The sequence below is a fragment of the Lepisma saccharinum genome, chromosome 3, assembly GCF_977018435.1.
Source record: "Lepisma saccharinum chromosome 3, izLepSacc3.1, whole genome shotgun sequence".
Lineage (NCBI taxonomy): Eukaryota > Metazoa > Arthropoda > Insecta > Zygentoma > Lepismatidae > Lepisma > Lepisma saccharinum.
This window is the reverse complement of record NC_139231.1, coordinates 63,134,706-63,159,964: the sequence shown is the minus strand read 5'-3', so window position 1 is coordinate 63,159,964 and position 25,259 is coordinate 63,134,706. Positions and strand designations below refer to the sequence as shown.

Genomic DNA, 25,259 nt, shown 5'->3' with positions numbered 1-25,259 from the left:
AAAGCTTGAGAACCAAGTCTGGTCTTTATTACTTAGTAAAATTATGGGATGTGGTGTAAGTTATGCTTTATCTCAAATAAACTTAATTTTATATCAAGTGTTATTACCAATAATTTGTTACAACACTGACAAACTTATGACATTTACATTCTGTGATTTCTCACATAAAAACCTTATTTTTGGAATAATTTATTATTTTGATCAGTTTGAAAACATTTGAGGTTCTTCCCTGGTTCCTCCACTTTACATTGCAATTTATTCAAGAACAATGCCTATATCTCTGGAGGCACGCTAACTGATTTAACCCCCTTCCCCCTCCCTCCCCAAGCCTTGCAATGTTCATGACTGTTGATTAAAAACAGTTGAATGTAACATAATTGCATGTCAAAAATATAAACTGCAGCAACAATTTTATTGAAAATTTTCTAAATACTGTAACTTAAGCATATTTTTTTTAAAAAAAAATTATAACATTGCACGTAACACAGTCATTGTCACAAAAGAAATGAAAGGGAAAATACTTAAAATACAAAAATGGTATGGGGTTTCTGATTTTACCATGGGGCAGTTGCTGGGTTAATTTCTTAGTTTTCACATCTTTCTGAGGATGGTAGCTATTAACACATTCACACCCAGCTCTTGGAGGGGCATTTAAAGTCAGCCCAGGCATTTTCTGAATCCAAATTTACCAAAAAAGAAAATTGGCCGCCATATATGGACACCGCAGCTAAATGACCTTGGTTGTTTACGGGCAAATACAAGCACATACTTTAAAATAACCATCGTCATTTACAGGCGGAATGTATTAATATTACAAATTTCAACATAAAAACTCAAAGTAGTTTAAAATGCATCAAAACACAGCCACATCAAAGCAAATGTAAGCAGTTTATTTTTCAAGATCAGCAAGTTAAACTCTTGGCATCGAGAAATACTAACATGAGTAGTAAATAGATCTTGTGTACCATTTCTCAGTATATAAAAAAAGGTGCAAATGCATTTATGTGTTACATGAACTGGTGTGGGTACAAAACCTTTAACATCAACATTTCTATATTTGATTTGATGAGAAAGTTCAAAATTTTCACATTAGAGGTCACTTTCACAACGTAAGTCATGATGCAAGCCAAGAGATCCCATCCTTCAATCCATTTGGTTCCTGTTTTGGAAAAGTTTCTCTCCTTTCTTTCCTACAATTAAGCTTGAGGACATGGAGAAACCATGGACTTCAGAATAGAGTATAATATTTCAAGTTCTTAATTATCATATCTCTTGTGCACTTTGTTTTCATCTTGGAGCTAAAGAAGCAACAATGGGTGTAATGGGTGTGCATTTTGATGAAGAAAAGCAGTAAACAATTATTACAGCAGTCAGCTCACGAGAAGATCCCCAAACGAGGGGAGATGGAGTGCAGGGGTAGAGAGAAGGACCTGTCCATTTGCAGATTTTAGGGGTAGCAGAAAGTTTTTCGCTGTGGTCTAGTGTCCTTTTGGAAGTGCGTAGGAGTTGATTTGCGTCAATCACACAGAGCACCAGGTTGCTGCTTTTTTTTTAGTATCCAGAATATTTTTGTATTGCTTATCCAGTGTATTATTTAGACTGTATTTCAAAGAATTTCAAAAAGAATATACGGCAACGACTTTAGGGTTAGCAGATGAGAAACTAAAAAAAGAAAAAAGAGGACATTTTTAGATTGCAAAAAGTAAATTTTCGACGAAGATGCACCACTTCGAACACACGTTTTGTGCTTACTGGTGTTTTGGTGAGCTTATAGATCACCCCCCCCCCTCCCACAAATATTACACTGTTTCCGTATAACTAATAATAGGCCTGATTATTGGAAAATATCTGAATATTCTAATATTTATTCACAACGCCCATAATATTATACGGTTATGAAACTTGGTCTCTTGCTTTTAAATAATAACATAAATTGACATTCCGCCTCGGAGTTGTTTCTTCCAGTCCTAAAGTCAGGAAACATTTTTGTAAGTAGTCACTAAAAGCATATTTGCGTTTCGGAATGGCTCAGATCGCTGATCGACAGAACTTAACTTCTCCACTACCATGTAACAAGCAAGAGTACAGCAGTTAAAAATTACTGTTTATTTCTGAATTCAGTCATGAAACTCAAATCAAAGTAAGCCATGGTGTATAGTATATTCTTGCCTATTGTTAGAAACTTGCTCCTCACCATGAGCCACGGGAGATGTCGCAAATGCTTTCACATCAAAACCTTATGTGGCAAGCGGCGACAACAGTAGAGATGCAAAAGTCCAACAATTTTTCTTTGTTGGAAGAAAAATTTCTTGCCTTTGTGCTTGCAACTGTGTTGTATTTATTTACTTTGAAATTGAAAACAGAAACAATATTAACAATTACTTACAAATAAAATTTTGTTACTAATCTTGAAGTTAAACAGTTGCCTTTATCCAAAAATTTTCCTAAAAACCCACCGGACCATTTTTAGGACCCGAAAAAGAAGTTTTGTCCAGGCAAAAGAGGATGTCTGGTAACCCTAAATGACTTGCATTGCTTCACCAGCTGCAGTGAGTCCACATCTGTTTCTCACTCAGGGGGCACTCCCCCAAACTAAATAGTGGAGTCGCTACATCACTTCAATTTCGCCAGGGATCATCTCCTAAGCGGTGAGCTTACATTATATGTAATGTGCAGTACAATTCAGGTTCAATAAATGGCTTTCTTAGTTGTTGCTGTTGCAATGTGGACGAAGAGGAGAATATTGTCTTGTGTATACAATGATTCACCAACACATGCCACCTCCCTACCCTCCACCATTTAGAAACCCAAGCTTTCACTTCTGTAGCAACTTGTTTATTCTGTAGAAGAAGAAAGTGAGATCAAAGTTACATTATGGATTTGCAGCACTCAGCACTCCTCTACTATTTCTCAGCCAACAAATAGCGCTGATACGCATCTCATGTGATGGGAGGTGCATGCTCAAATTCTGCCAGAACAGTGCCACATTTTTCGGTGTCACCAAACGTTCAGTTACAGCGAAATATTGTGGGAAATGGTCCTTAAACTTTTGTGTTTTTTTAAAAAATTATCATTGCTCCAGAAACAAAACCTGGCAATTTGTATTTGCACCTGTTGATATACATGTGTTATATGCAGTGACATAGTGAAAATGTGCATGGTTTTATGTTGGCTGTCCAAATTATTCCATGCATAATACACAACCCAGTTTTTGGAGGCAAAAATTTTGGGAAAAAAGTGTGCATTATACATGAGGAAATACGATATTATATTATTGTAATCACAAATCACAATGTACTCTTATAATTTCATTCTCGTTAAATTCTCCCACAGATCAACTCAATGTAGAATTGTCTTCACACACAAATACTCAAAAGCAAGTCTTAAAACTGTGTAGTCTAAAGGCACATCATGCATTTATGTATAAAATACATACCCCTCTCTAGCCTAACCCGATCCTTAATTGGCAAAAAGCTGAAGATGTGAATGAGACAATACTCATTGAGGTCAGTTATCCTGAACTCTCCATTTGAAGCCACATCACCTTCCTGTTTAAAATCTGTATTGTTGATTTCATCATCATTTAATCCAGTATCACTACTCTGAATGCACTTCTTATTTTGATAATGTTTGGATCTTGGCTTCACAGGTTTATCTTTCCCTGGTTGATGTTTCTGGTTTGCTGGAGCAACTTTTAACTTTCGTTTGTGCAATTTCAACTCATCTTTTGGTGCTGCTAATGCTCTGGAAGAAGGAAAAGATACATTTTACATAGAACAAGATCAAACCATTAATTAATAGCGATTATAAAAGGATCATACATTAACATATTTTTTCAAATTAGTCTGGCATATATTTTACAGTTTGACACTTCAGATTAGTCTATATGGATAAAAAGGATTTTGGTAATTATGGAAGACTGATTAGTACTCACAGTTCCATGTAAGCTAAGAGGGGAGTACTCTATGCATAAAATTGCTAATATCATTGGCAATTTTATGCACAGTGTGCCAATAATAGTATCAACTTGATATTTTTATAAAACATTTCATATGTCTGTATCATATAATATAATTATATATATATATATACGAGGGCAAATCAGTAAGTCAGTTCCACAATTTTTTGCAGAGGATTGGATAATCACACAAAGCTGAACTTTTGGGTACTGAAAATGTCTTCCAACCCGAGGTCATACGGAGTGATTTTGTAATGTTCCTTTGTCTCTGCCACAGGTGGCAGCAGTGACAAACATGACTACCTGCCTGACATCGTCGACAGTCGAGAAGCAGTGTTCCGTAGTGCGGTTCCTCTGGGCTGAAGGCAAGACACCAACGGAGATTCACGCGAGGATGAAGCTGGTGTATGGGGACGACGTCCTGTGCTACAAAGCCATTGGAAATTGGTGTGAGCGGTTCAAGAACCTGTAAATTTCATGTTTCGGAAATTCATTCCCATATTCCCATATTATATATACTATTACATCATTTTGACAAAATGTGGTAAAACAAATTACACATTTTTATAGGTACACATTAACAAACACTGCAAAACATTCCAATCAAAGAAATTTATTTCCTAGTATACGATGTACTTGCCTTTCTGCTTCCTCTGGCGATGAGAATGTTACAAATCCATAATTGTCAGACTTAAATTTGTTACTTTTCAATGATATAGTGGCATGAACAACTTCTCCATATTTACTGAATATTTCTCTGAGTTCTTTTCTTGTGACCTGGAATGCAAGTAGAGCAAGTAAAAAGTAATGGAGAAAATAAAAGAGAACTGCAAAAAAATGAAAGTGAGCTATACAGTAGCAGAAATAATGGAAACAAATGCAGCCACATACAGCAGCAAAACTTTGATTTTTACCAGTGTAAAAAAAAAAAAATCTGTTATAAGCTGCTAGGATAAAAATACCAAATACCTTTATCCAATGATACTATTTCTCATCGCATAGAACACATATCCTCCAATAGCATCTTCGCCTTGTAATCAAGGGGTCCCGGGTTCAGTACCCGGTGGAGGCACAAGTGGTTCGGATCCCACTTTAAACTGTAAGTCCAGTACCGATTAGCCTTACTGTGAATAAAGTGGACGTAAAAACACAAAATCCATCAATCAATCAATCAACATATCCTCCAACACAGTGGTGGCGATTGGGTTCCAAAACCGGGTGGGCAAAGACAGTATATTTCTTTGTAGATAAGGTTTAGCATAGTGCGGGGGCAAAAGTGGCAAAAATTTGGGGGGGTAACTGCCCCCTCGCCCCCCTAATCGTCGCCACTGCTCTAACATTTAAAAACAAGTAGCAGAAAAATTACATGGTAAAAAATTGGCTCTTCAACTTAATGAATCGATAGACATAAGTAAAAAAATGCCAATTGTGTATTTAGTTACAAAAGATTTGTTGACAGAGAAGGTCTTGTTGAACAGTTCCTGTTGTGCATTGAATTACCTTTGACATCAACAGGATGAGACATCTACGATTCTGCGACAGTTCCATTGGAAGAAAATTAACTATGTTGGAAAAATTGTATTTCAGTGTGCACTGATGGCAATTACTGGTCAAATGAAAGCCTCTCCTTCAAGATTAAAACAATATTTTCCTAACTTTGGGATACTTTGGTAGCAAAAAACATTTCTCCAGCGCTTATGAGCAAAATGGACTCAGTTGTTGCAATGGTTGACTAATGATATGTTAATCCAACATCGAGGTTGCAACTCCTCCTGTCAATATGACTTCTGAAAGTCATGTGCCATAAAACAGAGGCTCTTCATGAAACTCCAGTCCTTTACACAAACATTCACTGGTTGTCCAAATGAAAGGTACTCTTCAGATTTCTGAACTGAAGAGTGAATTAATAACAATACAAAGAAACCTAATCTTGTTAGGTTCATTTAATACTAAAAAAATTAAATAAGGATATTAATGGAATTTCACGACTAAAGATAAATATCAGCTCTCTCTTAATAATATATCCCCTTAACTGAGGAACAACCTAATTTTATTATTAACAATAATACGCTGATCCCTTTGGTTTCAGTTAATACAATAAGGGTATTATATAATACAAAGTATTCAGGTCGAAACTGATTGTATTATTGCTTCTTATTTTACTTGATAAATTGAAAAATATTCAATACTTTTTTATTGAAACCCAAATGATATTATTAACTATTATTCCAAGTAATTTTAACGACTAAACATTGTGTTCCAAAAATGCATATTTAGCTGATACTTTTTGGCATTTGAATACTCTTAATGCTAGTATGCAGGCAAAGGAAAAAAAAAATATACTTACATCACGTGACAAGCTGGATATGTTCTTAAAAACAATCAAAATGTGGAAGTCAACAATTGAAACTGATTTTCAAATACCGGGTGTCCCAGAAGTCTTTCCCTGATTACAAACTTTATTCATATCCACTATATGCAATGTAGAGATGTGAAAATGTAGAGATGTGAAAGTGGTACCAAACTGTTGGAAAACTAACCAAGTTTATTTGTTGCAGGTTTCAGTAATGTGGCTGTAGTGTAGCAGTGTCAGTGCCAAGGAATCCGGAATTAATGCTCTTGACATTGGGTGGCATCTTTCCATACAATGTTTCTTGGACTTTTGGAATGAAGATAAATTCCATTTTTTAAATACCAACTTATTGATGGCAGATATTCTAGACAAAAGAATTCTGTACATTTGAAAGTTCCTCTGAACTGTTATTGGTGACCGGGTCTCGTGATACCAGAGGACATGCTGAGCTTTTTCCTGATTTGTGAACATTTCCAGTTTTCTGGGCACTGACATTGCTACACTACAGCCACGTTACTCAAACCTGCAACAAAAAAACTTGGTTAGTTTTCCAACATTTTGGCACCACTTTCACATCTCTAACTTGCATATAGTGGATATGAATAAAGTTTGTAATAAGGGAAAGACTTCTGGGACACCAGGTACTTCATCTCACAGCTGATAATGATCCGTATATTGATTCCACTTGAATATTATTACATCTTTTGTTTTTTTGGAAGAAAAAATGCAACAGCACGTTCCTTCCCTCAATACGAATGAATATAACTGGGTCCTCAATCCCCTTGCCATTACTACAGAAGGCACAAAACACCTAACATTTGAAGAGGGAGAAGAGTATGTAATTTAAAACCATCTGGTGCCAGTGAAGTGGAGCTCCATCTTGGATGATAATTAAGTGTGCACGGTCTTCTTGGCACTAAGCATGTTGAGGTAAATTCTTCCAGTTACTGTGTTATGAAAAAATTGATTGACTTGGTGTTTTAAGTTCACTTTATGCACAATAAGGCTAATCGGGACTGAACATACAGTTTAAAGTGGGATCCAAAAACTATGTGCTTCCACAGGGTATCGAACCCGTGACCCCTTGATCTTAATTACAAGGCGACGATGCTACCACTGTGCCATCGGGGAGGTTATGATAAAAGAATGGCCCACACAGGATACAGCACAAAACATGTTAACTTATGGTGAATTCAACACACAGTCTGCATTCATCTCCTGTTTCCCGTTCCCCATACATACACATTGCATTTATTGACTTTTCCACTGTGGAAGGGCAAATCATCACTGAAGAAAGTACAAGGCTCAATCAATATATAACCGGAAATATGTTGTAACAAATATTTATTACAAGCACCAAAAGAACTACAGTACTATGTTTCAACATAGTCCCCCTAGTTTAATGCACCAATGCCAGTGCTTGATAAGGGCACTGATTCCACAGGAAAAAAATCTTTGGATGTGTGCGTAACCACTCATGTAGCGTTGACTGGACTTTGTCGTCATTCTAGAACCTCGATCCACTTACTGCATCTTTCAGTGGGCCAAAGGTGTGGAAATTGGAAGGTGTGAATTCGGGCAAATATGGAGGGTAGGGTAAGCACTTAAACTTTAGTCCTCGATGGTATACAATGTGACACTGGCAGTGTGTGGTCTCGCATTGTCATGGAGCAAAAGCACACTACTGGACACCAAACCACGTCGTCTCTGCAGAATGGCTGGTTTTCATATTTTGCGCAAAAGGTTGGACTGGGCAGGTAATGTTCAAGAATTAGCCCCTTAGGGTCCCAAAACAAAGTTAATATGACCTCTCTGGCACTCTGTTGAGCATGCAGTGACAGATGCGACCTGGATGCGGAGAACCTTCAACACTGGTTATGCCCTGTGTGAACTTCTCAGCCCACTCGTACACTTGTGATTGACTCATACAGTTGTCGCGTACTGAACTATCATGTGGCAACGAATATCTATCGGTTCCATGCCTTCACTCAACAAAAATCTCACAACACTTCGCTGCTCCAGCTTGGAGCACTCCTGTAAAGGTACCGCCGCGTGCATAAGGCAGGCATGCCAGACCCAGCTATGAATAGCTTACAGATACATGTACAAAATGACAAACATATAACAATCACGGTCGTATTTTAGATTTTTATACTACTTTTCCGATTATTTATTGACTGCACCTTGTATCACATTCTTCATTCTGTTGCTGCATGTACATGCAGAAAGAATGACGTGATTTTTTTTGTTAATTAATAACATTTGCACTAACTAAAGCTTATAAGGAACAATTTTCAACTCTTTCTACAAAATGTTTCACACAGTCTGTTGTAGAATCTGTAACTCTAAACTGACTTGTGCTGCCAATTTCTTTGGACTGATTGTGTAGGTCTCATGAATTTGATCCACTTGTTCCTCTAATACAGGGACAGTGCGACGGGTGGGCGAGGATGGGCACTTATTCAAGAAGTATTAATAAGCATTTAGAAAAATATGAATGCTTCAATAAAAATATATTCTTGTCTTGTCTCCGTACATATTTTTCTTACAAATATTGTCGATACGAGAAAGACTCACAATATCATCCTGTACGAAGTTTCGCTGCCTTTGGATTTACATTAGTTTACCGAATAAGATAGCGAGAATCGTAGCAAAATATGGCGAGGGATAACACCTATTATTTATAATTAATTATACTTCATATTTAAAACTTGAAGCATAAGACTTATGATCGAGATACCACTTCCGTGACTACAAGTATGTATTACAATATCTATCCACAGCCAAAGTGCACTTTTCCCGAGATGAGAGTGCAAAATATACAGGAAGAATATCTAGAAAATTAAACAAATAAATAAAAACATATTCACATTACTTCCATATGGTATGCAAAAGAACTTCGATTCATGACTAGGCTTCTTTCACCTAGCATTTTTGGTAATAGGTGACTTATTTCGCTCGTGTGGCAATTGTCAGTAACTGAAACTGTTTCCAAGAATTTCAAAGTGTTCTGAAGAAGAGAAACTCGATTTGTATGAAGGTAAGGTGTGAACAGGAGAAGAATTGACACATACGGTAGTTACAATGATCAAATTTATTTGTTTCACCTAACTTACTTAAACGTGTTTGATTTCTCAATCTATTTTTATTTTATTTATTTATTGAAATTTCCAGTACAGCAGAAGCCATTTAAAAACAGAAAGAAACAACAGTAAAACAATAGACTAAGATTAAAAATGCACAAAAAAAGGATAAACTAAATAAACAAAAATAACCATTGAACCACATCGAGCATTATTTTCCCTGCATCAGCCAGGTCACTATTATTAAGCAAGTCATAAAATTGATTTTTCGATGTTCATTTTGCAATCTTAAGTTGTATTTTCTGTGAAAAATCACGTTTTTACGTGAGGAAAGTTTAATGCAGAATAAACAAAAGTACTTTAAAAACTTTTCTAACAGGTATTAATTAAATACAAAGATTCATATAGGCAGCTATATGTATCAATTTGGAACACTCCTATGAGCCAAATAAAAGAATTATTCGTTAAGCCTCAACGAAGAAGCACTGCTCTTTTCAGTTAAAAACTCATATTATTATTAAAATTGTATATTCAAAATCATTCATTTGAATTATGGCCAAAAACCAAATAGAATTTCTTCACTATTGTCGGGGTTTATCATACTTTCAAGTAATCATGCTTGAATGTTTAATGTATAGGACATACGACATTGTATTGCATGAAAAAACAAGTTATTTCGTTTTGGAAAGCATATCAGTAGTAGCAAATAAAAGCGGACAGTTGAAACTTTAGCAGCTGTAAATGTCGAATTTTGGCATAACTTGCTTTACGAATATAAAACACTAAAATTACATTTCAAATGGTCTTGCTGCTAGGTTGCTTCACTCCATGAAGCATTACTCCTTGTTCCTCTCCAAGGGACGGCGCTAGTTTCACACATACAAATTACTTCTTGTAGCCTGTTGGTGTGTCTTCCATTTGTAAAGAATTTGCTCCATATTTTTCATAATTGTCACATAAATTAAGCAATATACTCTAATCTGCCACCTAAATATCAACCTGTCTTCCACATTATACTCTGGACTGTATTTTGCAGACTAACGAGGCTCTGGCATCTGTACTCACATCCGGCATAATCCTCTGTGGACCTTTTTTGTGATCTGTCCATGTGTGTTTCTGACTGTCCTTTCATTTATTTCATGTTATCACAATTCATTCTCATCTTCACGATTAGCCAAAAGTGGAAGAAAAACGAAATCAAATTAATCAAATCAATTAATCTAATCTACTTCGATCAGCTAATTAAGTATAGTCTATGTTAAATTCCTTCTTAACTGAAAAGGAAAGAACAAAATATCCAGTTAAACGAAGTACACAGTGAGCAGTTGAAAGGCGTGGGCAGGGAGATACAATGAAGGGCAAGGGACACGAATGAAAGAAATAAGGAAGATAGGAATTATAGCCAAGCAGCTTTACAACAGGTGACGACATGGAGTCACTTCCTACCTTTTCCTAGATTGTAGTGGATAGAGGGAAATTTAATCAGAAGATTTGGAGAACGGATTACCCGTGCACGCACATATGTGTGTGTGTGAAAGAGCCCGGGAGAGAGAAAAAGAGGGGGGGATTATACAAGCAAAGGAAAATGGTGGAAAAAGATAAAAATGGTGGAAAAAGATAAATAAAACATTCACCAGCAAAGAGAAATGACGAAAGAAATACAAAGGAGTGCAGGATAGGGCAAGAGAATACGTGTCTCTGATATTCATACATTTTATATCTGCCCACCCTAATTTATCAATATTTGGCTCCTGCCCACCTGGACAAAATTTTCTGGCGCCGCCCCTGCATTAATATGCAATGTCTCCCAGAACTTTTCTATTTGCATAAACATGCAGTATTCTGAAATTTGTTCCTTCAATCGTAGATGAACCATCTTGTTAGTAGAATTTTACCATACTGTGTTCTAAAATGCTGTTGTATGGCAGTAACAAGAGTTTGTTTTTGCGGATTCCAGAAAGAAAAAAAACAGTAGAGTAGCAGCCAATCAATATGTTTTGGTCATGCAATGGGTGGTGACATATAATGCTAACGTCAGAAACAATTCCAGTTGTAAAAACTTATGTTTAGGTTTATGAGACCTCTTTGCTACCACATATATTGCATGTCTATATGTATAACATGTTTGGTTGGTTCTATATAACTTTGAAAGTGTATATTTATTTTGTAGTACCCATGTATAATCTGTCAAGGTTGGAGAACAGAACAGTCTCACTTACCCCACAAGCAAGAGTTCCAACAAATATCTTTCTGTTTGAACTATCATTATCATTTGATATGACTTTGCCTTGTTTTTCAGAGTTGCCAATACCTGAAAAGGTTACGAATAAAATTACTGAAATTAAGTTACAATTATGTTTCCCATGTTTTAATTTGTCAGGAAAAAAAAATGGATAAATATAAGAAAAACAAAAAAACTTTCCATTATCCATATACATACTGATGATTGCAAGGAATCAAGAATCTATTTCATGAAAATAATATTTAAAAGTTTAAAATGTTAAATGCAACTTTTAATAAAGGCTAACAAACTGAAACCAAATAATAAATTACAAATATTAAATAACTGTACTTTAAAAACAAATATGGCACTACTGCAGGCTATTACAGTTTATATTATCACAATGAGACATCAATTATATTTCAATTGGGTCACATCAAGTTTATTACAAAATCATGGGTTAAACTTCTCAATTAGATAAATATGGTGGTGTGTTTTGAAAGATCATGTCAATTTATGTACAGGGTGGTCCAAAAGTCTTGTCACCTCCCTACCAAAAAGTAATAAGAACAATAGAGGAACAATATAATAATATCAAACACATGTACTGTAAATATTGTTTTCATTGTCTATTTCAGATGGCTGACACTAGCTCCTACAGTTTGGAAGAGAGGCTGATTGCAAGTGTATGGGCACATGAGTGTGTACATTCTGGCAAGAGCATGGAGGATGTGCGACATGACTTCACTGCAAGATTCAGCAGACTAGCCCCTCCGAAGGGGATGATACTGCGTTGGGAACATAAACTGTTTCTGACAGGTTCAATGAACGACAAACCGAGGTCAGGACGACCCTCAACGTGAAGGGACACATGTGGAGGCATCTGTGGTACGATCACCCTCCAAGTCACTGCAAAAACTGTCTTCTGAGCTACGAATTCCAAAAACCACAATGTTAACACACATGATAAATGATCTGCATATGAAATCATTTAGGCCAACATTCGTCAACGAACTAAGAGTTAACAACAGGGACAAAAGATGTGTGGCATGTGGACCGTTTCTTGATGTGTTTCCAACAATCCCACAACCTGATGAATGTGCCGGGCTAAGAATATTGATTTCTGGAGCAAAGAAAATCTGCATTATCACGAAGAGCTGGAGCTCAACCCCCTGCATGTGATGATTTGGGCTGCTATGTCGAGTAAGCACGTGCTAGAACCCTATATTTTCGAGGGCCCTGTTAACCAGCACTCTTACCTTGACATGTTAAGGGTGTGGTTTGTTCCACAGCCCCAGAGGTTGAACGCGGATTTGAATGATTGTTGGTGACGCACTCCACTATGCCATCAATGTCAGGGAATGAAGTTTTTTGGGATAGATGGATAGGGCGAGGATCACAACTTCCAACACCTCTCGATTGGCCTCCCAGGAGCCCAGACCTCAGGTCTTGTGACAACGCTCTGTGGGGTATTTATCAAGTTTCACAAGAGCGATACCAGAATACCCAACAGTTGAAGGATGCTGTTCAGGCAGCCTTTGTAACAATCACCAAAGCACAGCTTCATAAAATATCACACAGGACATGGCGCAGCATAATTTTGTGCCAAGAAAATGATGGTGTTCATACAGACCTTCTCGATGTGTGACGGTGTCAGTGTCAATGAAAGTTAATATATGTATTCGATATAGTTTAGTACATGTGTTTGATATTATTATATTGTTCCTCTATTGTTCTTATTAATTTTCGGCAGGGGGTGACAAGACTTTCGGACCACCCTGTACTTTATCTGCAATATATCTTTCATAGTTTGGTAATGAGATGCAGATAAAGATGTATAAAAAGTTGGAAATTGTCACAAATGTTTATTAACTTGTAACAAAATGTAAAACATAAAAACTACACAAAACAAACTACAATGAATGAAAGCCCTTTAATTGTTTCATTTACATATATGTTTGTATACTTATAGGTTATTAACATTATTACATGTAAACACTTTCTGAATCTCACTTCCACTCATGTCAAAAACGCAAGCATTGGATTCAAGATTATTTTTAAAAGATACACATCTAATTGCCGTTCAAATTTTCTTACCTTCTACTTCTTCTAGAGAATCATTTGTTTTTGTATTGTTAGTACTGGAATCATTGACATCGTTCTCTCCAAGGCTGACCGAGTTTACATCTGATTTTGGAGTACCAGGATAATCAGTGTTATTGTTCTCTTCAACAATCTCTGATGCTGGCGCTCTGTTTCCAGTTTCATTTTGTGATACATTATCATTCACCTCACAATTGATTTTAAGACTTGCCATATCAGGAATATCATCTTCACCTTCAAGACACCTTTGGTTTGAGGCATTAGCCTCTAGTGTGTTACTTTTAGTCTTCAAGGAACTCAAAGAATTGGGTTCTTCCTTTTCTCCACTCTGTATATCACAGTTTCCATTGTCTTTGTTAGTATATACTGAATATTGTCCTTTGCCATCCATTCTATAATACCTGCAAAGAAAGAACGTTCGCTATAATGAAATACATACTGCATGTATGTGAAAAATTGGTGAAATGTATTGAAATGGTATGACAGTATATAAATGCTAGTAAATAAGATAATAAGAAATAAGAACAAAAGACAGGTGGAGCTGGATGTGCACATCAAAGAACAATACAACAAGAGACCTCAATCGGGCTCGAGAGGCATCATACGTAAATGCGTAGTAGTTTGGCATTTACCTAACAGATGTCTCTCTCTTAAACAAAAGAACCTTGCTGAACGAGGCCTCCGAGACAGACATCAATCTGCGATGCTAAAGAGGCTGATAAGTGTTAAAATCAAAAGACTGTTCCTATGTTTTGGGGAAATACACATATTGAATAAGCTTGTGTGTTTGTGTATAATACTAAAATCAATTACATATTAGTGCAATAAATGTTTGTGTTTCATCAGCATGAAGTACGAGAATTTGTGAGTCCAGCTCATTAGTAATGTTGGTAATCGATGTCAAATGTGTAACTACTAATCAGTGGCGTAGCATGAGAATTTCGGGTAGAAACGCCAAGTCCGAAGGAAGAATAGGCCTTTTTCTTGCTGAAGAGTTTACTTATGGAATTAGCTGCCATAGGTTTTGTCTATTTAAAATCACAATCTCATTGTGTTTATTGCATGAACTTCTGTGGCCAAATCTGAAACTAACGATGGTATGAGAAATTATTTGCAACATGTAACAATGCCAATTGCATTTACAATATATGAGACATGTCACATTAGAGTGGACGAGAGAGAATAAGTTACCACAGAAATCTAGTTCCGAGTTGCAGACCTCAAGTCTATTCCAGCTTGTAAAAATAAAACTAGTGAGAAACAGCAGGTATGTTAAAGTTTGCAAGATTGCTGACGACTCTTAAGCCAATTTTTCAACTTGGTTTGATCAAGTGATAAAGTGGGAAAGTGGTAAAGAGCTGGCCCAGTTGTCTGAAGATCGCAGGTTCAAATTTCTAGTAGAACCGACTTTCTTATTTAGTAGAATTAATACTTTTAAACACTTGTAAGAGGGAGAATATGAAAACTCTTCTTCTGATAAATTTAATTCCTGTCATCTATAATTTTCAATCCGATAGTAATACTAAATTAGAACAATCCAACCATGTAAAAAGGGCCTGCCTACCATGATTAATTGGGAATTACACAATCGGAACTTAGGCCGGAGCGAATTGACAATATATAGAAAGTCTCCAATTTTGTTAATTTTCGGTATACTAATTCTGGCAAAAAACCGGGGGTCGCATCTGGAAATTTGAAAAAAAGCCGATTGATTTTTTTTATATACACTAGCGTGCAAAAGTCTTTGCCCAAAGGTAATAACTGTCAAAAATGAACCAAATATATCGAAAAATGAGATAAACTTTATTTGAAATGTTATATTATATCACATTTGAACAAAATAGAAATGTAGAGGTTCATTAGTTAACATAAACAACGTAAATAAACTTATATTTTGCTCTTATCGATATGATCCCTTTAGCATGTATCACAGCTTGACACAACTTCAACATTCGAGATACTAAATTTTGCAGTGTTTTGTGTCCGATATTTTTCCAGGCATCTTCTAAACACTGCCACAAACTTTGAAGATTCGTTGGAGCCATCATACGAACCTTTCTGTCCAACTTGTCCCACAGTTTCTCAATCAGGTTGAGATCGGGTGATTGTGGAGGCCACAACATCACCTTGAGAATTTTTGGCCTCTCCTTTGTTTTTAAATAGTTCGTACACAGTTTGGACGTGTGTTTTGGGTCATTGTCCTGTTGAAATATAAATCCCTTTCCAATAGTCTTCGTTCCAGATGGCACTGCATTACGTACTAAGATATTATGGTACATGTTTTTGTCCATAGTTGACTTTCTTTGCACCAAATCTCCAACTTTTCCTCCTCCAAAATCAACCCAGACCATGACATTACCTCCTCCATGTTTAGTAGTGTGACTCAAACAACTGTCAAGCATTCGTTCTCCAACCTTTCTTCGAATGTAAATCGTCTTTTTGTTCCAAACAATTCAAACTTCGATTCATCTCATTCATTCATATCTTAATGTCGATGTTTGATGTGTCAGCCCACTTCAGACATTTCAGTTTATTTTGAGGCCACAAGAAAGGTTTTCGAAAGGATATTCGACCATTTAAACCTACACTACGCAGTCGCCTCTTAACTGTATCAACCGAAATCGGAGTTTCTCTAATTCTGTCTGTATCTTCTACAATTGCAGTTGCTAGAAGTCTTCGATTTCACTTGCTCATGACGATAATATGTTTATCTTCCATTCTTGTGCTTTTGGACTGTCCAGAATGTTTCTTCTTCATATTTGTCGCTGTTGCTTTCAGACGAGATAACATATATGTAACACTTCTCCTTGGAATATTCAAATGTTTTGCAATTTTCGCATGAGTATTACCTTCTTCTGATAAAATTTGTATTTTACCACGAAATTCAGTTGAATATTCGTGTCTTTTCTTCATTTCGTGAATATTATATTATTTCACCCGCAATAAGAAAGATATAATTGCAAATCATCTAATAAAATTACAAAATGAACATTAAATGTAAATTAATGTTAATTATATCTTTAAAAAAAATAATAATAGAACATATTCGTCAATATACACACTGAAATTTGATATGAAACAAGGAATAAGTGCAACATTCAGTATACACATACATGTTCAACTTGTCGTCGTCACGACGTCTGTCTGTGTTTTCATATAAAATACGACTGTGTATGCTCCGAATTAAAATGTAGGCTGTTCTAACTTGTTGATATACATCAAAGACATTCCAGAATAGTGTCAAAACTGATATTTATTTGAGTTTCATAACATAAATCGCAGATAATGACTTTGGGCAAAGACTTTTGCACGCTAGTGTATATAGGTGTATATATGCGTAGTTTTACGAACGAAAATGTAATCTCTTGTCATTGTTTTCAACCACGCCTTTGTTTTACAAGAAAATTATTTATGATGTTCAATTTTAGTACAAACCCTATTTTTTCGATCAATTTAGGGGTGAAATGAATGCTAATGCAACCTAACCTAACCTCGTGTGAATGGTTCGTGGGGCTATCCGTGGATGGTTTTTGGGGCTAACGTCAATGGTTTGTGGGGCTACCCGTGGATGATTTTTGGGGCTAACGTCAATGATTTGTGGGGCTAACGAACAATGTTTCATCAAAATGTACAATTTACAGACGTAACCCCCGTTTTCTTACAACAAATTCGTGATTAGAAGGCCAAAATTAGTTAGTATACAGAAAATTAAAAAAAATTACACTCTCTCTATATTGTCAATTCTTACCCTTAGGCCGACAATTCACTTCCCGATATAAATCAGATCAGATTAAATAACAATTATTGATGCACACGAAAAACTAGTATACCTAAAGACTTTGCATCATTAGCACCAGAAATTGCTCTTTGTTAGCACGTTACAGGAACCCTTGTCATGACGTCTGGCAACCCTACTCATTAGACAGATTCACAGGTCCCGGGTTCGATACTCGGTGGATGCCCATAGTGGTTCGGATCACACTTTATACTGTAGGTCCAGTCCTGGTTAGCCTTGGTGTGCATAAAGTGGACTTAAAACACCAAAACAATCAATCAATCATTAGACAGATTAATCATATAGTGTTCCAACGGGTAGCTGCAAGTTTAATCTACATTCGCAAATCGGAATAGGCTAAATTAAATTGTACTAAATATAACGAACTTTTTTCAGGTAATTTACATACAATTTGTGGATCGAACTAACTAACGTGGAATTACACTAGGCCCGTCTAGTTGGCTGCACTTTTTGACACTTGGTTTGGTGCAGTGCAAAGTGTATCCGGTGCAAGGAAATTTTCGTTCAACCGGTTCAACCCGATGGATCTCACTTATCGCACAGCACTTGAGCAACCTTGTGTTCTGACGTCACGGGAGAAGGATTGTTTATTATTATTTTAGGCTAAATACCTATAAATCTTTATTTCAAACCTAAGGTAGAATATCTACAGAGTAGGGTTCTTTGTAGACAACGAACCCAGACAGGATGCCTTCCAATGGAGACGTTTAAACGAATATATTATATAAACAAGGATACATGGAAATAGAATATTTACATGATGTGCTACTTTTCTCTATAATTCTCATCTACAGTCAAGTTTTATCTGGATCTGGACTTCCTTCTATTTCAGCTTGTTGACGATTTATGGATTCATATATCCTTTTTCCAGCTTTTTCCCTTAAGCTTTGGGAAATATACTAATCTCCTCCCTTGCGGCTGCGATTGAAACGCGCCAACACTAATGTTTAGCTTAGCCTAAATAATAATTTTTCATTGTATTTATGCTAATGGTCTAACCTTACCTCGTATGCATCCCTCCTAGTCTGACGTCAGAACACAAGGTAGCGAGACTGTTGTGCGAAGAGGAAGACCCAAGCTCGGATCTCGGATCTACCAGCAGACGAAAACACCAGCGGCTGGCAATATTGATCGCGCGTGAATTTTTGAGGAATTTTGTACGAAAACAAATTCATTTTCTTTTAATTTGTGTTAATTATGACAGTTAAAGGTAAGTTGATACATGTTGTAGTTAAGGATAAGGGTAAATTTCTCGTAAGGGACAGACGGTTTTCATCAAATTTACAGGAGAAATTACTTACCGAATGCAGTTTCTTTATACAGTGCGTTCAATTTAAAAGCGGTACGTAAGGTATATTTGAGTCTTGTTTTTGTTGTTGTCGTCCGTTATGTTATGTTGCTGTCCGTGAGACAGGGTCTGTATGTAACGTGAAACACCGACGTAGGAGGACTGTACTAACACAGAGGCAGTGACTAATGTTAATGAAATAATGGCAAGATCTCGCCATAAACCTTTACGACGCCTAAGCCAGGAGACGCAAATGTCTGTAGGATCAACCCATACAGCAGTGAGGAAAATGTCGAAATTATATCCATATCGAATTCAAGTTTTTCAAGAATTAAAACAAATTGACTACCCTAATCTTGTACACTACTGTCAATGGTTGGACTTCATTGGGAATGACATCACTGTGTTGGACTACGTGTTCTTTTCCGATGAAGCATGATTTCACCTGAATAGTTACTTGTCTTTACAAAATTATCAAACATGGAGTTCTGAAAATCCCCATCTTTTCGTGGACTCCCCCCTCCACCCTCATAAAGTTGGTGTTTGGTGTGCCATATCCAGGCGGTGAGTGGTAGGGCCCATTTTTTTTAAAAAAAAAAAAAACAATAGATAGTGAAATTTACCAAAACATTATAATGCAGTTTGTTGCAATGTTGGAACCAGAGGAACGTCAGATCTGGTTTCAACAGGACGTTGCAACTCCGCATACTTCCAATGTGACTATGGTTATGTTAAGAGATTTCTTTGGACTCAGGATTATTTCAAAGGGACTGTAGCCCGCCAGATCCCCAGATCTTTCAAGTCCGGACTTCTACTTGTGGGGGGGCTTTGAAGCAAAAAGTATACAGGCAGAATCCACGCACCTTAGAAGAGCTGAGACACCACATCACTGAAGCAATTTGGAGTATAACTGTAGATGTCCTCCATAATGTAAGAAATATGGAAAAACGTGTTAACATGTGTATTCAAGAACAAGGTCATCATTTTCAACATTTGCTTTAAAAATCTTACTTGTATATTTTGTATATTGTATATTTGTTCTCCATACCGCTTTTAAATTGAATGCACTGTACTTCTGGAAGTTCGGCGAAGTGTTTTCTCGATCGTTCATTGACTTTTGCCGGTAAATCATCTATTTTTCGATAAATGCAGAATACGTAAGTACGAATATTCAAATTAAATGAACTAGCAAATTTCAGTCGTCTGTCCCTTACAAGAAATTTACCAGGATAAGTTTATCAGTTGCAAATTTTAATGATTTTGCATGTTCGATTTTTTTCGTAGATGCATCACATTCCGTTGGCTGGCTCCGACTCGGTACTGTTGACTCTTGGTTTATGAAGATTATTTTGTTTATGAACTTTTCTCCTTGTCTTCAGCTCGCGGATATGTGTATTATTTTGAAGTAAAGTGCGTATGTTACCATAGAAACAGAACAGCCCAAAGGCTTCACACAAGTGAATATAGCACCCAACACGACAACCACAACAGCAGGAGAAGGACGTTACCTACAGTGTCATAAATGTATTATAAAATAAAATAAATGAAACACGGACTGAAAACTTATGAAACCAAAATGGAAGTGAAATGGTACCAGTTAGATATGCCGGAGACACATTTAACTCATTTATTTTGAAATAAAAATCATTTCTACTTACCTCATATGCATAGCGGAACATTTTTCAAGTTGGGATCACTTTATTTTCCACGAAAAAAGCGTTATTTTTAACATTATTATTATTTATTTGTCGTTGCTAATTCGGCGGGTAAATCTTGACTCACGTTATCTGTCGTCAGCTGATATGCAGTATCGTCAGCTGATGTGCAGTGTTTCCAAACCTATGAACCTATAAATGCCGCACAACTATTCACAAAACGTTTTGTATCGAAAATTGTTCCACAAACCATTCACAGAAGGTTAGGTTAGGAAAATTTAGAAGGAAAAAATTAAACAAAAGAAAAAAAAATGGTAACACTTTACTATACCGCAGACAGATTTCTTCAAATTTACAGGAGAAAGTACTTACGCAAATCATTTTCTGTAGCGTTGTTGATGTTCGGGAATGTAGTTTTGATCCATTTTTAAGCGAATGCATGTAGTTTTCTACGAAAATCTATTTCCGATGCGCTATTGCTGCTGCCGGCATTTGCTTTCTGCACGAGAGCACAATACGCACTGTTGCTGCTACAAGATGACGTGTCAAGGATGTGTCATGAAGTTGTTTCCGGGTGTGGAAGATGCCGTGAAATTGTAATTCCGATGTTGTCCGTATATGCTAAATTGAACGAAAGGAGTGCTAATGGAACCTAACCTAGTAGGCATACCTCGTCCCCGTAATGGTTCGTGGGGCTATCGTATGTAAGAAATAGACATTGTTTTCGTTAAAAATCCATTATTTCATCTAAAGAAATGTTCCACAATGCAGAATAGTACGTTAGCAATGTAAAAAATTGTGAAATAAATCATTGATAGGTGTCTCCGGTATAGTAAAGTAGTACCAAAAATTTAACTTTCGTACACATATAGAGCCACTTCCCATCCCGTGCAATGTGTAGCTTACATATACTAGAACATTTAGGACATTCCATTTCTTCCTTCACGATTCCATGTTCAATTAAAAAAATCTCGTGGGTCTTCAATATCCGGGAACATTTTCACAAAGCAACCTTGACACGTCATCCTGTCAAACTACCACATGGTTGCTACACTGACAGGGGGTTACATAACTGAACGCACAGAATATTTGATTCACGTAGTCGACGGCAGTGGTGGCACGAGCTATCGTGCAACTGAGATGCATGAATCACGAAAAATACCTTATTTACAGGCCAAATAAGTTGCATGATTCGAAACAATTTCCCCGGCTTCAGAAAGTCCACAAGAACTCAATTCCGTAAGTACTTTCTCGTCTTTTCTCCTGTAAATTTCAAGAAATGTGTTTCCGGCTTATCTAATCGTTACCAGTGAAATTATCGTTAGTAGTGTTAGATTTATTGTCCATAAATTTACTTCATTAGGTTAGGACTGTTAGGTTTGGTGCTGTTAGCAATTTTTGACGTTTTTGTTGTTAGGAGAGCAAAGTTTGATGGTGTGATCGTTTGCACGTGTTCCTTAGCTATTTCAGTGTGCTTAAAACTGCTTTTTACTTATGCGGGCAATACTTTGGGATCAAATATATCCGTTATTTTTGTTATATGTATTTGTAATTCTCCAGGCTATACAATGGGATTACAGACGGAAACCTGCCATCTCGGAGTAGTTTCGCCACTTTTTATTAGTAAAAACTTTGGCTCAAGTTCCTTTTGTTTTATTGCGATTTCATCATGCTACAAATGCAATTTGACATGGTTCGATTTCGATGTACGTCTGTTAACATATACTGGGGAGTTTTAGCGATTACTTAAGGTTTTGTTCAATATATGCTTTCATGGTTAGGTTAGGTTCCCTTAGCATTAAAATAAAGTCCTTAAATGCATTCTACTAAGGTTCTGATTTACTTCTACATTCATTCCCAAGCTTCTATGATATTTACTGTTGACAGAGAATATCTTGTCCATGAGAAGTGCGTAAGGTAATTTTCAAGTTGTTTTCTTCAACATAAATAACTTTTTTTCAAGTCCAAACAGTGCTCATTACCAAAACTTTTTGTATATACGCTAAAATAGCTAAAGAACACTGGAAATTGATATCAATTCCAAACCTAACACTCATAACCTAACGACATAATATCATAGGTGATGTTGATTGATTGATTTAGTTTATTTTACTTCGCGTTTTGTGCCTCTTGGCTAATTTGCGAAGATGGGGATGAATGATGAAATTGATGAATGGACATTCACAAACAACCAAGCACTCTTGTGTCAAAAGCTTTGTTTACAGTAAGAATACATCCCAGCTACCAGTGACTATCGTAAACACACGTTGCAGCAATCACGATACAGATTTTCATGACTTGAAGGATATGAAAGGCTTTGTGGCATCTGTTTATAATACTCACTAGTTACTGGTATGTTTTCCTGCTGTAGTCTTACCTTCTGATGCAGTCAGAATGACTTTTTTTTCTTTTTTTTTTTTGCATCCACGTAGTCCATCACCCTCATTTGTCTATTGCTTCCTGGATGTCCTAGTTATAAGGCAAGATCACACCTTCTCCACAAAAGTACACTGATAACCCACAGATATACTACAATATCTCAACTTCCCTTCCAACCTTCTAAAGTTCATAAAATACCGGCATAGTCAAGTTGCTCATACACCAAGCAAAAACTATTTGTAAAGCATAACAGGACCTGACCAATGAAATAAAATTGCTTTATGAAGGTCTCAAACCTAATAACTATGTACACAAAATAATAAACCCCATACTATGGAAGGAAAAAGCAATAGACCCACTTCCAAAAGAAAAGCCAGTAGCCACGATTCACACACTACGCAAAAAAGGCATATCTGAAAGAATCCAAGAAATAATACATCAGAATGGCATTGACTTCCAGGAGCACCCTCTAATCCAATCTGGTCTACACTAAACTATGCACACAACACAACAACGAAAAATGTGATGTACAGGATTCCCTGTGAATGCAGGAGGGAAGATGCAGTGTGTCCATAAAATAATGGTGGGGTTTTAAACAGTCATAGTTTTGGAACGAAGTATGGTAGAGAGATGAACGATACGTCAAAGCAAAGAGAAACTCTCCAAGTTTCTTACCTGTTCAGTAGACTTCGATGTGTGAACCCTTAGTTGCCCTGTATATGTCAAGACGATACTCAGTATCTTCATACACGCCAGAGAACATCCGGCATGATAGACGAAACATCTTCAGTGATCCCTGCTTTTAAATGGTCCAGATGTCGAACTTCACAGGAAAACACTTGTGTTTTGACATATCCTCACAAATAGAAATCCATGGGTGTAAGGTCTGAAGACAGTGGGGGCCAGGCAATCCACCCCCCCCTTGTCCGACCCATCGCTGAGGAAATGTTTCGTTAAGAAAATCCCGCACGATTGTGGAGGAACACCATCTAACTGGAAAATGGAATTCTCCTGTATTTGGGGCACTGCATAACCTTGTAACATATCCAGGAAGGTGGTCCCCGTTATTGTTTGTTCGCACAGCTTCAATTGTTTCGTCAGTAACTGCTGGCCATCCTGGACGTGTTTGCTTCAGTAGGCTGCCTATTTCTCTGAGTTGTCTGTCCCATCGGCGAATGTTATTTTCATGCGGGGGATCTTCATTGTATACACGCCGGTATTCACGCCTAACATGTGTAACTGACTCAAAATTAGCAAGCCACAACACACATTGAACCTTTCTCTGCACTGCAAACATGACGTCTCAGTAGCGAGGATGACTAACGAGCTCGTGCAGCTTGCGTGTCCTTGAAACACAATGCACATGCACTACCCCTCATGCCTGTAGATGTCAGCACGTAAGCTTTCGTAATCTTGGAGAGTTTCTCTTTGCTTTGACGTATCGTTCATCTCTCTACCATGCTTTGTTCCAAAACTATGACTGTTTAAAACCCCACCATTATTTTACGGACACACTGTTATTGCTGAATCAAGCAGAACACTTAAGGCAAAGGTGGGAGAACATGATACAAACCTCAGACTAAGAATACTTTGGAAGATCCAAATTAGCTGCACACACCTGGGAAAAGTGCCACAGTTACAACAGAAAATTCAAGAAGCATCACACATGACTACATCAACAGAACCCAATCAGGCTACACAGCCTATAAATCAGTCCAATATGGACACCATTAACCGAGACAGCACCAAATGCAGCTACATTTCAAACATTGGGCGATAGAACATAGAATAAACATGGAGACAGGGAACAAAATTGTACAAAAATACAAACAACAAAGAAATACAACAGGGTCACACAGCACAGTTCTGACACTATCACTTCCAACACCCAAGATCCCATGAACACTTTCAATAGATTTTGATACACACATAAACAATAACTCCCTCCACTTCATCTTTTCCCACTCCCTTCCATTGTAGAAGGAACCTTCCCGACACAAAAGAAAAACCTCTTCGTACCCCATAAACTAAACCTTCCACATCACTTTACAGAGGTATCTCCAACCCTGCTTTGGCAAGTCAGCATACAAACAAGTAGCAATGTAGCGCACACACTAGGAGAACTTTATGCCCACAATCATTCAGGGACCTACAGTTGCACTATAGTGGCACTGAAGAAGACTTCACATAAATTTTCAGGTTGATTACTTCCATTAAAACTTTTCTGACATGGTGGAGCCTGGCCCACCGCCAAGATAATCAATCCTCTCTGGCATTCTACACTTCAAGCAGGCATTATCCAAACCCTTAGATGATTTTGAAGAATAATTCTCTCAGTGGTTAAATGTCCAAAAATTCAACATGAATCAATCACTACTAATCATCTAAAGAGAAGAATTTCATGCATTGTTACCATGACAACA

General features: G+C 36.9%; 2 protein-coding genes across 9 annotated transcripts in view; one reads left to right on the top strand and one right to left on the bottom strand.

Moving 5' to 3' along the window:
• LOC145985091 (putative RNA-binding protein EEED8.10) overlaps positions 1–18,834 on the bottom strand; it is an 83,584-nt gene extending 64,750 nt beyond the window's left edge. For 3 of the 6 annotated variants that reach the window (XM_083118681.1, XM_083118686.1, XM_083118685.1), the window contains exons 1-5: positions 17,903–18,017; positions 13,713–14,119; positions 11,614–11,705; positions 4,599–4,735; positions 3,437–3,744 (exon numbers count right to left, since the gene is read on the bottom strand). In XM_083118681.1, coding sequence (XP_082974807.1) covers positions 3,437–3,744; positions 4,599–4,735; positions 11,614–11,705; positions 13,713–14,109 — 934 coding nt within the window. In that variant the 5' untranslated portion in view covers positions 14,110–14,119; positions 17,903–18,017. Of the gene's footprint in view, positions 1–3,436; positions 3,745–4,598; positions 4,736–11,613; positions 11,706–13,712; positions 14,120–17,880; positions 18,018–18,815 lie in introns of those variants that run through there. The other 3 variants (XM_083118683.1, XM_083118684.1, XM_083118682.1) reach the window with 3 other exon arrangements.
• Positions 18,593–25,259, top strand: part of LOC145985090 (uncharacterized) — a 64,008-nt gene continuing 57,341 nt past the window's right edge. Inside the window, exon 1 of one of the 3 annotated variants that reach the window (XM_083118675.1) lies at positions 18,593–18,724. In XM_083118675.1, the coding sequence (XP_082974801.1) occupies positions 18,712–18,724 (13 nt within the window). In that variant the 5' untranslated portion in view covers positions 18,593–18,711. Of the gene's footprint in view, positions 18,725–19,897; positions 19,960–20,091; positions 20,120–25,259 lie in introns of those variants that run through there. The other 2 variants (XM_083118679.1, XM_083118676.1) reach the window with 2 other exon arrangements.